The sequence below is a fragment of the Myotis daubentonii genome, chromosome 7, assembly GCF_963259705.1.
Source record: "Myotis daubentonii chromosome 7, mMyoDau2.1, whole genome shotgun sequence".
Lineage (NCBI taxonomy): Eukaryota > Metazoa > Chordata > Mammalia > Chiroptera > Vespertilionidae > Myotis > Myotis daubentonii.
The window spans coordinates 41,983,646-41,997,800 of NC_081846.1; the positions used below are offsets into that span (position 1 = coordinate 41,983,646).

The window sequence follows — 14,155 nt, forward strand, 5'->3', positions numbered from 1 at the left end:
ATACAGCCAAGTTTAAACACCAACATCTGCTCAGTAATACTTGTTTATTAAAAAGGGAAGTGGGAAACACTTGGATCTAAAATTTAAAGACTTTTATACCTGATAAGATTCACAAAACCATTTCCTGTGGAAATAGCAAAAAATAAGGACGCTTGGTCTCTGCATATTATGTTCTTACAAAGTGTGCCCTCAAGGCAGCTTAAAAACAGAAGTCTAGAGGAATTCCAAGGAAATATTCCACCTTTTCTATCCCATTAATTTACAAAAACAAAACACGAAACAACACCTCTATGCAGCACGTAGTATATAGGACACACGACCACAAACCTTCCTCCCCCTCGCCAAAGACCAACATGACACAAGTAGGAAGCAACTCATCTACATAGAAACAGAAATCCAGTGAAACCCCATCTGCCAGGCTGTGGCTCCCTCCCGCAAAGACTACATCTCCCAGAAAGCAAAGCGGCCAAGTCCCAAGTGGCCTGGGTGCATTTGACCGGTGCATGCCGGGAAGTAGAGTTTCCGCCGCAAAACTATCAGGAGGGGATTCCTCTCTCTTCCCAATTCATTTCCTCCGCAAGTCGTCTTCGAGGACTGTATCAGTACTCGAGAGACACTGTTCAGTGATTCCTTTATATTGCTAACGGTCTCCTTCCGTTGCAAAGTAATATCCGGGCTAGTTTTCCGTTTCCGGTTGGCTTATTGCCTTGGTAACTGGGACGCACAGGCATCTTGGCGGTTATGGCGGGGCTGGGCAGTACGCCGATCCCCGACGGGGAGTTCACCGCGGCCGTGTACCGGCTCATCCGGGACTCCCGCTACGCCGAGGCGGTGCAGCTGCTGGGCAGGGAGCTGCAGCGGAGCCCGAGGAGCCGCGCCGGCCTGTCGCTGCTGGGCTACTGCTACTACCGCCTGCAGGAGTTCCCCATGGCGGCCGAGTGCTATGAGCAGCTGAGCCAGCTGCACCCGGAGCTGGAGCAGTACCGCCTGTACCAGGCCCAGGCGCTGTACAAGGCCTGCCTTTATCCCGAGGCCACCCGGGTCGCCTTCCTCCTGCTGGACAACCCCGCCTACCACAGCCGGGTCCTCCGTCTCCAAGCTGCTATCAAGTACAGCGAGGGCGATCTCCCCGGGGCCAGGAGCCTGGTGGAGCAGCTTCTGAGTGGGGAAGGGGGTGAAGACAGTGGGGGTGAGAACGAGTCAGATAGCCAGGTCAACCTGGGTTGTTTGCTCTACAAGGAGGGACAGTATCAAGCTGCATGTTCCAAGTTCTTTACAGCCCTGCAGGCCTCGGGCTACCGGCCTGACCTTTCCTACAATCTGGCTTTGGCCTATTATAGCAGCCGACAATATGCCTCGGCTCTGAAGCATATTGCAGACATTATTGAGCATGGCATCCGCCAGCACCCAGAGCTAGGCGTGGGCATGACCACCGAGGGCATTGATTTTCGCAGTGTTGGCAACACTTTAGTTCTTCACCAGACTGCACTGGTGGAAGCCTTCAACCTTAAGGCAGCCATAGAATACCAACTGAAAAACTATGAGGTGGCCCAGGAAACCCTCACTGACATGCCACCAAGGGCAGAGGAAGAGTTAGACCCTGTGACCCTGCACAACCAGGCGCTGATGAATATGGATGCCAGGCCTACAGAAGGGTTTGAAAAGCTACAGTTTTTGCTCCAACAGAACCCCTTTCCCCCAGAGACCTTTGGCAACCTGTTGCTGCTCTACTGCAAATACGAGTATTTTGACCTAGCAGCCGATGTCCTGGCAGAGAATGCCCACTTGACTTATAAGTTCCTCACACCTTATCTCTATGACTTCTTAGATGCCATGATTACTTGCCAGACAGCTCCTGAAGAGGCCTTCATTAAGCTGGATGGGCTAGCCGGGATGCTGACTGAGCAGCTCCGGAGACTCACTAAACAAGTGCAGGAAGCAAGACACAATAGAGATGATGAAGGGGTCAAAAAGGCAGTGAATGAATATGATGACATCCTGGAGAAGTATATTCCCGTATTGATGGCCCAGGCAAAGATCTACTGGAACCTTGAAAATTATTCAATGGTAGAAAAGATCTTCCGCAAATCTGTGGAATTCTGCAATGACCATGATGTATGGAAGCTGAATGTGGCTCATGTTCTGTTCATGCAGGAAAACAAATACAAAGAAGCCATCGGTTTTTATGAGCCCATAGTCAAGAAGCATTATGACAACATCCTGAATGTGAGTGCTATTGTATTGGCTAACCTCTGTGTTTCATATATTATGACAAGTCAAAATGAAGAAGCTGAGGAGTTGATGAGGAAAATTGAAAAAGAGGAAGAGCAGCTCTCCTATGATGACCCAGATAAGAAAACCTACCATCTCTGCATTGTGAATTTGGTGATAGGGACACTTTACTGTGCCAAAGGTAATTATGACTTTGGGATTTCTCGAGTTATCAAAAGCTTGGAACCTTACAATAAAAAACTGGGAACTGATACCTGGTACTATGCCAAAAGATGCTTCTTGTCCTTATTAGAAAACATGTCAAAACACACAATCATGCTTCGTGACAGTGTTATTCAAGAATGTGTGCAGTTTCTAGAACACTGTGAAGTTTATGGCAGGAACGTGCCTGCTGTTATTGAACAACCCCTGGAAGAAGAAAGAATTCATATTGGAAAGAATACGGTCACATATGAATCCAGACAATTAAAAGCTTTGATTTATGAGATTATAGGATGGGATATGTAGTTATGTCTGTTAATGGGCATGTTTGTTATCTATATATGGTATTCTTTTTTGTCTGTAGTTGTCCTTTGGTTTCTTTACATTTGTTGAAATTTTTATCCTTTAAAAGTTAAAATAATATAGCTGTAACTTTTTTTTAGTAATCTCATGAAATGAAATGTAATAGAAGAACTTGAACCCTAGAAGTGTATGAGAAAATTCAAAAGTGAATGAGGAAATTGTGTTTAATAGTATTTCTAGTGCCTGTGTTCCCTATCCTTGTGCTTTGGTATATCCTGAGGGAACCCTCCATGACAATATTACATTATCCAGGGAATAGGCACTATTAAGTCCAGGATTCCATTAATGTGTAGGATATCTGGGCATTAATAATCATTTCAAGAATATAGTGTTGTACTCCAACATTAACCCTTATAATTACATTAATTTATAATGCATACATTTGCATAGACCTTCTAAGTGGGATTTTTTTGTTGTTGTCGATGATTTTTGTTTGGTTGGTTTTTAATATGCAAGACTCGGGGAATTCTTGTGCCATAACAAAATTGTGGTGCTATGGTGCGGAGACAATAAACAATTGACCAATTTCCATTTTTCTTCTCCATTTATTAATAATTTAAATATACAAACATGAACATAAGATATAATCATACTATTTTCATAATTTATCTTTAACATTAATAATAGGTAGCTTTAGACTAAGTTCTTAATTCTTATCCTTGTATTTCTACTTAGGACACATGAATCCTAGAACATGTTTCCATGTTCTGGCCTCTTGAAAATGAAAAAAAATTGGTATGCTATTTCAATGATCCTATCAACCTCCTATCCTATTCATATAACAGAAGGAATGGTCTACCAATGGATTCTGAAGTCATATCTGGTAGATTCATAATACAAATGTCATATTTAACAGCCTCTCAGTAGTGTTTTGGAGTTCTCACTATGAACCTCAATCATTCTGCTCAGGCATTTAATTTTCTATAAGCTACAAAAGCTTTACTATTTGTTCCACCCTCATGTCTGATAATGATTTTTGGCTTTCTTACCTATATTTCACACTCTTAAAATCTATATTTACCCTGTGTTATTTATTGAGCTTTGTAAAGATGCAAAGGATGACAGTAATAATAAATATTCAGTTTGAGGAAGTTTTCCATTTAAGGAGAGAAGGGAGCATATAATATGAGCTAAATCAGTTTGCATTCCCTGCTAGTTGTAGTCACCATGTCTTGCCCTCATACAACAATTGCTAGGGTGATGTCTTTATATAAGCAAGGAACCAGGTACCCTAAAAGCAGTTTATATTCTACTTTAGGCTGTTAAAAAAGAATGTGACATGAGCTGATGAACTTTCAGAGTGGGTGTGTTTGCCTTTGATTGCTAGCCATGGCTAGACCATTTCTCAAGAAAGAATAGTTTCATTGTGCCATTACAAGATAGACTGTGTTTCCAATAAGACCAATTATGACCTTAATTGTATAGCTCCACTCTATTTTTTAGTTCTTTAACAACAGATTATTTGGACACTGGCCCAAGTTCTTTGAGAAGTACAGGTATTAAATGGATGATAATTTTTTTCTTGGTTCTTATGAGATTTGTTCCATGATTTAATTTTCCTCCATAATTTGATTGGTTGGTTGGTTGGTCTTAAGTTTTATAATCAACTAGAGGCCCGATGCACAAAATTTCTGCAAGGGACTTGGCCCTTGCAGCTGTGGTGGCTTGCCTCAGCCTGAGGAGACAGCAGCAGCTGCCTCAGCCCTCCCAGCCCTGGCTTCGTCTGGAAGGTCGTTTGGAAGGACGTCCAGTCTAATTAGCATATTATGCTTTTATTATTATAGACACTTCCCTTCATTTTCCAGAATTGATTGTGTCTCCTTGTGAATACAGGCAAATATCAAATGTGGAAGCTTTCTAATATGTTCAGTGTAAGGAAAAATAAACACTGAACTGACAATGAAAAGACTAAGATATTTGCTCTTAATTCTTCTAAAAAATGATATACAAAATATCATATAAATAACATATATCCAGACTATTATAATATGCATTTTAAATCACTTATTCTTGAAATAATTACAGGCTTTCCTGCCCCTGAGGTGAAGGCCTCAGCTGCCAGTCTGCCAGAAATCTGGAAACAGGAACGGGAACAGGTGAGGTGAAGATGAAAGAGAGATTTAGCTATGTGATTTACTTCACCTTGGATCCCCTTCAATTCCAAATCTCAGCAGTTAATCAAATGTCTGCTACCATTAACCGAGCAGAGGCAATAAGTAACAGAGTGGAAGTAACAGATGCCAGAGCCACTTCTATAGCTAACTCACCAAATCACATCACCAGTCCTTACGCCCTTGTTTTATCTAATACAAGGAGAAGTGGACATGCAGCCTTCCCAAAAGACAAAGCCACAGGAACAGCAAGACAGTCCCTAGTTTATAAAGCTTTCTCACTGAGTGTCGCCTTTTTCTGCCTTCAAATGATGTATTTAGGAGGGAGTAGTTCTTACTACTACAAAATGTATGACAAGAAAATACATGAAAAATCTACCTACCTTACCATCCCCTTTCCTTTCCTTTTTTTTTTTTTTTAAAAAAAAAATCTTTTATTTTCTCCCTTTTGTCAATTATAGGGACATTTCTCTGATAGCTGGCAGTTGAAACCACAAGCAGGTGTAAAAACTGCATTTCAACCTTTTAGCAACGTGTCAGGTAGGATAGTACTCTGATTACCTAAGTGACTTTAAATACCATTTAACCTCATTTTTGCAAATCAAAATAACATTTATCAATGAAAAGTGACTCTTGGCATGGCTCAGTGGTTGAGCTTCAACCTCTGAACCAGGAGATTATGGTTCGATTCCCGGTCAGGGCACAAGCCCGGATTATGGGCTCCATCCCCAATGTGGGGCATGCATGAGGCAGCCAGTCAATGATTCTCTCTCATCATTGATGTTTCTATCTCTCTCTCCCTCTCCCCAACTCTTTAAAATAAAATACACATATATATTTTAAATATATACATATATTTAAAAGTGACTCTCAAACTGGTAAAGCCAGAGAAAATTTTAAGAGTATGCACCAAAAGCACTGGATCTAAACAATTTGTAGAATACAGTGAGCTTTATTTGTGTACTTGTAACCTCTATATTTTTCTTTTAAACTCTTTGACCTCAATTGAAAAATAGTGACTGAAATCTTAAAGATTTGCAATATTTTTATTATTTAAAATGTTATGTGACATTGGGAATTAAATGTACTGTTAACTCTAGAAGACACTTGCTTTTTGTAGCCATAATAATTTTATATTGAAAAGGAGAGCCAGGCATTAGCCGACGGTAATGAATTAATTAATTAATTAGCCATAGGTATAGTGTAGTGTTGTTTTAATATTCTCCCGGGGGAGGGGGTTTTACAACACAATTACTAGAATCCACAAATTGAGGATCTTAAGGATCTTTTGGTTGTTTAATTAAGTCATCTCCCTTGGACTTGGGCCAAGATTGATCCATCACATACAGCATCATAATGTGTATACATTAGAAAAATAATTAGAAAATAGAGTTCTATATATCTCTAGTAGGAAAGCTATGCATTTGTTAGTTTAAGTAGGACTGCCAATAACTTCATTGTGAATATTAGGTGAACATGTAAACTGAGTCCAAGTCCTTTATGCAAAAATGAAATTTGCACATGTTCATGAAATTGAATACATCATTATCAATAACTGGATACCTAGTTCAAAATAACAAATGGCTAAAATTGTACTGTGTAAACAGGACCCCAGTAAGGTGTGTGAGAAAGTATTGATTGCTATTTTTATTTTGTTTCCAATTATTTTAGTACAAGAACCAAATGCTTAAGATAAAGGACACATGACTAAAGGTTTCACCAGCACTCATGACAGCTGCTTTAAAAAATGTGTCCACAGACTCTTGAAGAGCTTGTCAAGTCTCACCAGGAAATAACCAGCTGGTCAGTGTTTCTATCTCTGCTGCATAAGGTCAGCGGCTATTCTGTGACTCAACCTCTTAGTCCCAGTTGTTCCAAATTTGCCAAAGCCATCTCCTAGAGTTTATTCACCTCATATATGGAAAGGAGAATATCTACTTTGGGGAATATAAGATGTTTAGTCCTTTAAGTCAGGAAATACTAGGTTAAAGCAAGAGGTGGTCACACTCTGATTCTGCAAAGCAAATGAAAGCTTCAGGAATCAAATCATAATGGAAACCCTTGCCTAAAAGATTCTGTTGCATTGCTATACCACCTACCCACATATGCCATTATTTTGTGTGTTTACCAGAAAAGGCAAAACTTTTCCTATAGTTATATGACATTTTTGTTTCCCGGTCTTGTTCTTGTACCAATTCATTACATTTAATGAATGTTCCCACAAAATGCCAAAGAACAGAGGTGAGTTATACATGATTTGACCAAGATGCTGAAAATAGTTATTAGCCCCTTTCAAAAAGTAAGGAGACTATTTCTTATGACAATGTATATATAAGATATATAGTGAAATGATTGGCAAATTGTGGAATTATCCTGGAAGTAATTGTGTGGAATATAAAATGGAAAAAAATCACAAATTCATTCTTCTACAATATTTGTAGATATGACTTAAGTTACAAATTGCACATTATGATACACATTGGAAATGCACCTGCAACAATGAGCCCTGGGCTTGGACTAGCTCATCTCTTGAATCCTAAAACGGAGTCTCACAGAGATTCTATGGCTGAATCCAGGCCTTCTGGCTCAATTCCTGTGCTCTTTCCACTCTACCATACTCAACTCCTTATGTTTTTTTCCAAATTATTCTGATTCTAAGCAATTTTTTCCAGAGCTATGACTTTCACTACTTCTGTTGCTGATTTAATTTGTGGGTTAATAGGCTTTTCCCAAATACACTTATTGAGCACATGCCTGTGCTGGCCTAAATTATACTACAGTTTTCAAAAGTGTGCTGGAGGGGACTTGAGTAGTCACCACATATTATTTGCAACAGGCACAGATTTAACTGTGGTTGGACACAAAGATCATTGACCCACCTGTTCCATCACCTCTTTTTTTCAAAATCACATTTTATTATCCTTTTTCAAGTTAGTGCTTTTCTCCTCTCCATGGCAGTTTCTTGCCAACAACCACAGTAAACACAGCTGTCAGAAGTTTTCTCTGCAACTCAGTACAAAAGGATACGCATGCAGTACTTATTCAGAAATCGCAGTAGAGGGTCAGCTGCTTCCACAAGTATTTCAAAGTGTTTCCAGAGTCTTTTGAAGCTTCATAAAGCTTTACCTTTACTTGTAAACTCCATTTGAGCCAAGATATTAAATGCTTACACTCTTCCACAAGATTGATTACTCAGTTTAGCTTACATCTTGGGAAGGAAAAATTAAAAGCAAGCTAAGAACAAGAGAACAGATTGAGTCTCTACCATCTAATTCCTATTTTCCCCTTTGCACTAGTAACTCTCAATCCTTGCTCTACATCAGAATCAGCTGGTAAACTTTTCAAATATAGCGATTCCTGGTCCCTAACCCTAAAGCTTCATTTTAACTTATGGAAATGGAAGTGAAAGAGAGGGATCCATTTTTTAAAAGTCCCTCCAGATAACTGTAATATGTAGCCAAGGTTGATAACCACTGTTCTATACAAACATAGCTGACCACGTGAAGGATGCATGAGAGGAATGGGAGTGGGGTGCACTCTGTTTGAGAGTGAAATGATTCTGGTATCCAAACTAAAGAAATTATAAAACACTAGAGGACCAAAATTCGTGCACTTTGGGGGGTCCCTCAGCCCGACTTGCACCCTCTTCCAGTCTGGGAGCCCTCAGGGGATGGAGAGGTTCCCGCCACTGCAGCTACACTTGCCAGCTGTGAGCCTGGCTTCCGGCTGAGCAGTGCTCCCCCTGCGGGAGTGCACTGACCACCAGGGGGCAGCTCCTGCATTGAGTGTCTGCCCCCTGGTGGTCAGTGCACGTCATAACAAGCAGTTGAGCAGCCTTAGCATATCATTAGTATACTAGAGGCCTGGTGCACAAAAATTTGTGCACTCGGGGTGGGGGGGGTGGGTGGGTCCCTCAGTCCGGCCTGTGCCCTCTCGCAGTCTGGGACCCCTCGGGGGATGTCCACCTACTGATTTAGGCCCACTCCCCGGGGGATTGGGCCTAAGCTGGCAGTCAGACATCCCTCTGGCAGCCCAGGAGCCTTCGGGGGATGTTCACTTGCCAGCAGGGAGCAGGCCTAAGCTGCAGTCAGACATCCTTAGTGCTGCTGAGGAGGCGGGAGAGGCTCCCACCACCACCACTGTACTGGCAGCCATCAGCCTGGCTTGTGGCTGAGCAGAGCTCCCCCTGTGGGAGCTCACTGACCACCAGGGGGCAGCTCCTGTATTGAGCGCCTGCCCACTGGTGGTCAGTGTGTGTCATAGTGACCAGTCATTCCCAGTCATTCTGCTGTTAGGGTCAATTTGCATATTACCCTTTTATTATATAGGATGGAGGCCTGGTGCATGGGTGGGGGCAGGCTGGTTTGCCCTGAAGGGTGGGGGTCCCGCTGGGGTGCCTGGCCAACTTGGGTGAGGGGCTGAGGGCCATTTTCAGACTGGCCACACCCCCTTCAGGGTGGGGGTCCCCGCTGGGGTGCCTGGCCAGCCTGGGGGAGGGGCTGATGGCTGTTTGCAGGCTGGCCACGGCCCCCAGCCACCCAAGCTCCCAGTGGAGGCTGGCTGGAAGCAGGTATCTGGGATTTATTTATCTTCTATAATTGAAACTTTGTTGCCTTGAGTGGAGGCCACAGCCAGCCAGGGCAGGCAGGAAGCTTGGCTTCCTCCATCGCCGGGGCAACCAAGCCTCTTGCTTGCTCCAGCTCTGTGGCTGCTGGCCGCCATCGTGGTTGGGTTAATTTGCATATAGTTGCTCTTACTGGTTGGTGGGCGTGGCTTGGACGTAGTGGAGGTGTGGTCAATTTGCATGTTTCTCTTTTATTAGATTAGATTACCCTTTGATTGGTTGACCATATACTTAGTGTATTAAGCTTTTATTATATAGGATGAGTAAATACAAAAAATTAAGGCATCTGATTTATTTTAAGGCATTTTAGTCTGGAATATTCTGGTTTTTTTCATATGTAGCATTTTGACTAGTGAAACCTCTTACAAAACTTTTTACTCTCATGTATTCAAGAATTCTTAAGAAATATTTGGCTTTCAAAGAAGAATTTGAAAAATCCTGAAGTATCTAGATCTATGAAATTTGATAGTGGAAACCTCTTAAAGAGGGTTTCCAGAGTTTAAGTGTACTCTCATACTTTTTTTCCTTCAAAGACTCATAAATATCATTTATTGCCATCACTTTTTAGTTTATCATGCTTTGCTAAAATCAAAAGTAACTCTATATATATGCATTAGCTTAATCACCCTCACAGATGGTTCTGACTGGCCTTAGATGCATCCAATTTGTTCTTCTAATATGGTCCACTTTCATCCATTCATCTGGTCTCCCAATAAATATGGATTCCTCCAAATCTGACTCCAATCCCATGTGTGTATTCATACATGTGCATACATCCTTTTAAATTTATCTTGAAAATATAACACTATTCAATGTGTATGGTGGTTTATAATCTAATATCCATTCCCTATCCCTTTCCCACCCCCAGGCCTACATGTTTGGTCTAAATGTATGGTTCTCAAAACTTCAGCTGTGCATAGAATCACTTGAGGAGCTTTTAAACCTCTCGTTGCCCCAGGCTGCACCCCAGGATCTCTGAGGGCAGCACCCAGGTGTCACTATTTTTCTCAACTTTCCAAATGAAGCCAAGGTTGAGCACCACTGATCTATACCTATTGTTGTAATCCTTTCTTTCCGTGATTGATTTAGGGGTACACATGTGACCCAATCTTTACCAAGGTGTGAGAAGGCTTCTTTGAAGGGCTAATAAGAAAACTTTCCTCACCTCAAAACAAAAGAAAAAGAAAAAAAGGTATAACAAGGACTCTTTTTTTTCTGGGCATTGTTGATCTGCATCTGCTACCACCATCTTACAACTATGACAGAAATCAACCTAAGGGTGAAGGTGACTTTAAAGAAATCAAAGAAAAAGAAAGAACTTGAGTCTTTGATGACATCTTTGAGGCACAGTTATTACCCACCCTAGAGCCTGACCTACCTCTGAGTCTCCTGTAGAATGGGAAAAAAAATCAACTACCGTATTGCTTAAACTTGAGCCAGATTTTTCTGTCACTTGTGTCTAAAAGTACCCAGATCACACTCACCCTATTAAGGTAATACATTTTGAGTGTTTTCAAAAAGGTGATGAAATCTCATGCTTTTTCCCAACACGTAAGTCATCCAGTCTTCCTTGAGAACCAGCGTCACTCCTTAGGTTCTAGTAAATAGGACAAAATTAGTTGATCTTTGTAAAGACACTGCTTGAAACCTTGACTTCATTAGTATTAACTGCTCATTCAGTCTTTTGAAATTGCAACAGCCACTCATAATATTGAGTATACCTTCATATTCTTGGGCAAGCATTTACTTATATAGAAGTAAATGGAGAAAAATGGTTCTACCCAAATGAGCAGCCCTAAATCTAAGGCCTGCTCACTGTTTCTTGGCAAAACCACAAGATAAATACCAATGCATATAGTGACTCATACAGAAAATATATTCCTCCATTTTAGAATTTCCTTCACATTATGTAATGTTGTTTTAATAAAAAAAATCTCAATAATAATAGAAGTATAAAAATGAAAATAACAGCAGCATTTATTCATGTCTAGTAAACCTCAGTATTAAAGTGAGACAACCTAATCTCACCAGTGAGAAATGCTAACGTATGTACTGTACTGCTTTGGCCCTTTCCAGTCATAAAGCTGGTTATAGAACAAGCTTCACACAAAAATAAACACTTCAGTTCTTGATAATCCCACAGCAATGCATTTCCCCTACCAGGACGAATTTATTCTGAGTTGTTGGCTTACATTGGTTCTCTAGTAGAAAAAGGCATTCAAATTCAAACTGGATAGTCCATATCACATCAGGGGATTGGGGCCACTGATTTACTTATGTAATCTCTTCAAACATCTACCACGAGAGGTTCTAAGACAGAATTTATTGCCTCCTCCTGCCATCTTTGGGCTTACAAAAAGCAAAAGCAAAATCCTATGAAATCTGAAACTCCAGTCACTGACTTCCTGACTGATGTCATTTGAAAGGCACCGTGCAAACCCTGTGATAGTTGCAGCGGAAATCTGCCTCTCGCTGGGGGTTCCATCTGTTTGCCATCAGAAAGAGCCTCTTTGGAGCAGCACAGTAAACGCAGAGCACCCATTCCTCCCCATGGGCCCTGGAGTCTGAGTGTTTTAAAGGTCAATTGTTGTTGGGATTGAATTTGCTTACATTTTCCCAGAATAATAAGGTATATAGAATTACATTGTTGTAACTGTAGTTTTCACTTATTTTTGCTTATCAGAAGCGATTTTGTAAAAATTTTCCATATCGTTTTAAAACTACTATGCAAATGTTACCAAAATGAAAATTCACTCACTGAAATTCTTTCTTTTGGAAGAAGAGTTTTCTAACTTTATGTAGTATACTTCTTATAAAACAGCTTATATTTGAAGCAACTCTTTCTGAGCTCTTTTGATCCAAAGTTGCTTAAACATATAAATATTTTGTTTCAAAACCTATTTATTCACTTCTCATTAAGGGTTGACAGAGATGCTATAATAAATTAAAACAAAAAAATACAATGACAGGAGGTTTTAAAACTGATTTTTTACAGATCAGCTTCAATACCTACTAGTATAATCCACTGTATATAAAGGGGGGTTCACAGTGGCACCAAGTTATAGCTAGCTGGGAACTGAATATATTCACCCAGCAATAAATGCATAATGCTTGCCTTTATTTCTGAAGAAACAAAGCTTGAATTAATTCTGCAGGAATGTTTAATAAGGGTAAAGATTTCATGAACATCAGCCTTTCTCTCATCTCCATTCTTTCCTACAGGTAACACAACTTGCACAGTGCCTGGACAAAAACAGACTCTCCATTATATTCCTCGAGGAATAATTTATGAAATGTGTTTTTATAAATTGGACTTTCTGTGTTTATGTGCCATTTCCTCAGAGAAGCTCACTATAAGGATGAAATAGAAATAACATCACTTTTCAATATTCTTCAAACCCCAATTCCTAGAAAAAGACAAGAACACAAAGGTCTTTTTATTCATCCTGTCGAATACCAGTTTGTTTCGATATGGTTTCCTGGAGTTCCGTATCAAATGAGGCACGGTCCCCCGTGGGAAATAGAGAAAGTTTTCCTCACCTAAGGGAAGGAAATACCCACACTGAACCAAAGGACTGTGAAAGGATGGAGAGGGGATAAGGAAAGACATCAAGGCACAGAGTGAGGCACAAGGGAGAGACCTGGTGAAGAAAAGCAATAAATAACTCACCTTTAATGGAAAATGAAATTATGACTACTATATTTATATGACTTACACATGAGGTATATTTACCTCAGTATTTTCTAAAGCATGGCAAGCGCATGAGATAATTAAGTGAGATGAATTTAATTGGCACACAGAACATTTTAAAAGTCATGTGTTTCTTTTATTGAGTGCATGTACACACGCACATACACACACACATTACATACACATGAGATATCAAACCTAAAACTCCATGGATTCTATTGCATGGGATGAGACTAAAATAAAAAATGACTTGGCTCAAAGAAAAATAGTAAGGCACAGAGTACTTGGCTATGGCAAGAAGCCTGTTGGGGATACTCAAATGGCAGAGTTTAAGAAACCTTGGTTTGGGCAAATGGAACACAGAATTTCACATGAGGGGGGGGAGAGCCCTACACTTCCCCGAGCAAAAGCAGGATTTTTATCCATTATTGACTCAATAAGTATTTGTCAGGGTCCTTCTACCAGAAAACTAACTTCACTTTTTCCCCAAAAAATATTTTTATTGATTTCAGTGATGAGGGGAGAGGGAGAGAGAGCCAGAAATATCAGTGATGAGAGAGAATCATTGATCAGCTGCCTCCCACATGGCCCCCACTGGGGATCGAGCCCACAACCTGGGCATGTGCCCCTGACTGGAATTGAACCTGGGACCATTCAGTCCCCAGGCCTATGCTTTATCCACTGAGCCAAACCAGCCAGGGCCTTCACATTTTAATACAGAGATTTTTTGCCACCTAGTGAGAAAATTTCCTCAGAAAAATATTGCCTAACAAATTTGTGAGAAAACAAGTTTAAAGATCACAGATCTCTGTTTCCTTATCTGAAAAGTTGAGATTTTAGAGTAGACATTTCTTCGTGTTTCCTTACAATTAGAATCTGTTTAGATCCTGTTTTAATTATTTTTCATTTCCCACAAACCTAACAAGTCCTGAC

General features: G+C 40.6%; 1 protein-coding gene and 1 long non-coding RNA gene across 2 annotated transcripts in view; one reads left to right on the forward strand and one right to left on the reverse strand.

Annotated features, from left to right (window-relative positions):
• LOC132238485 (uncharacterized) overlaps positions 1 to 14,155 on the reverse strand; it is an 89,086-nt gene that overhangs the window by 29,286 nt on the left and 45,645 nt on the right. The window lies entirely within an intron of this gene.
• Positions 566 to 3,327, forward strand: LOC132238478 (intraflagellar transport protein 70B). Its single transcript, XM_059703953.1, has one exon. It carries the CDS (start codon positions 742 to 744, stop codon positions 2,737 to 2,739), a length of 1,998 nt encoding a protein of 665 aa, XP_059559936.1. The 5' UTR covers positions 566 to 741; the 3' UTR covers positions 2,740 to 3,327.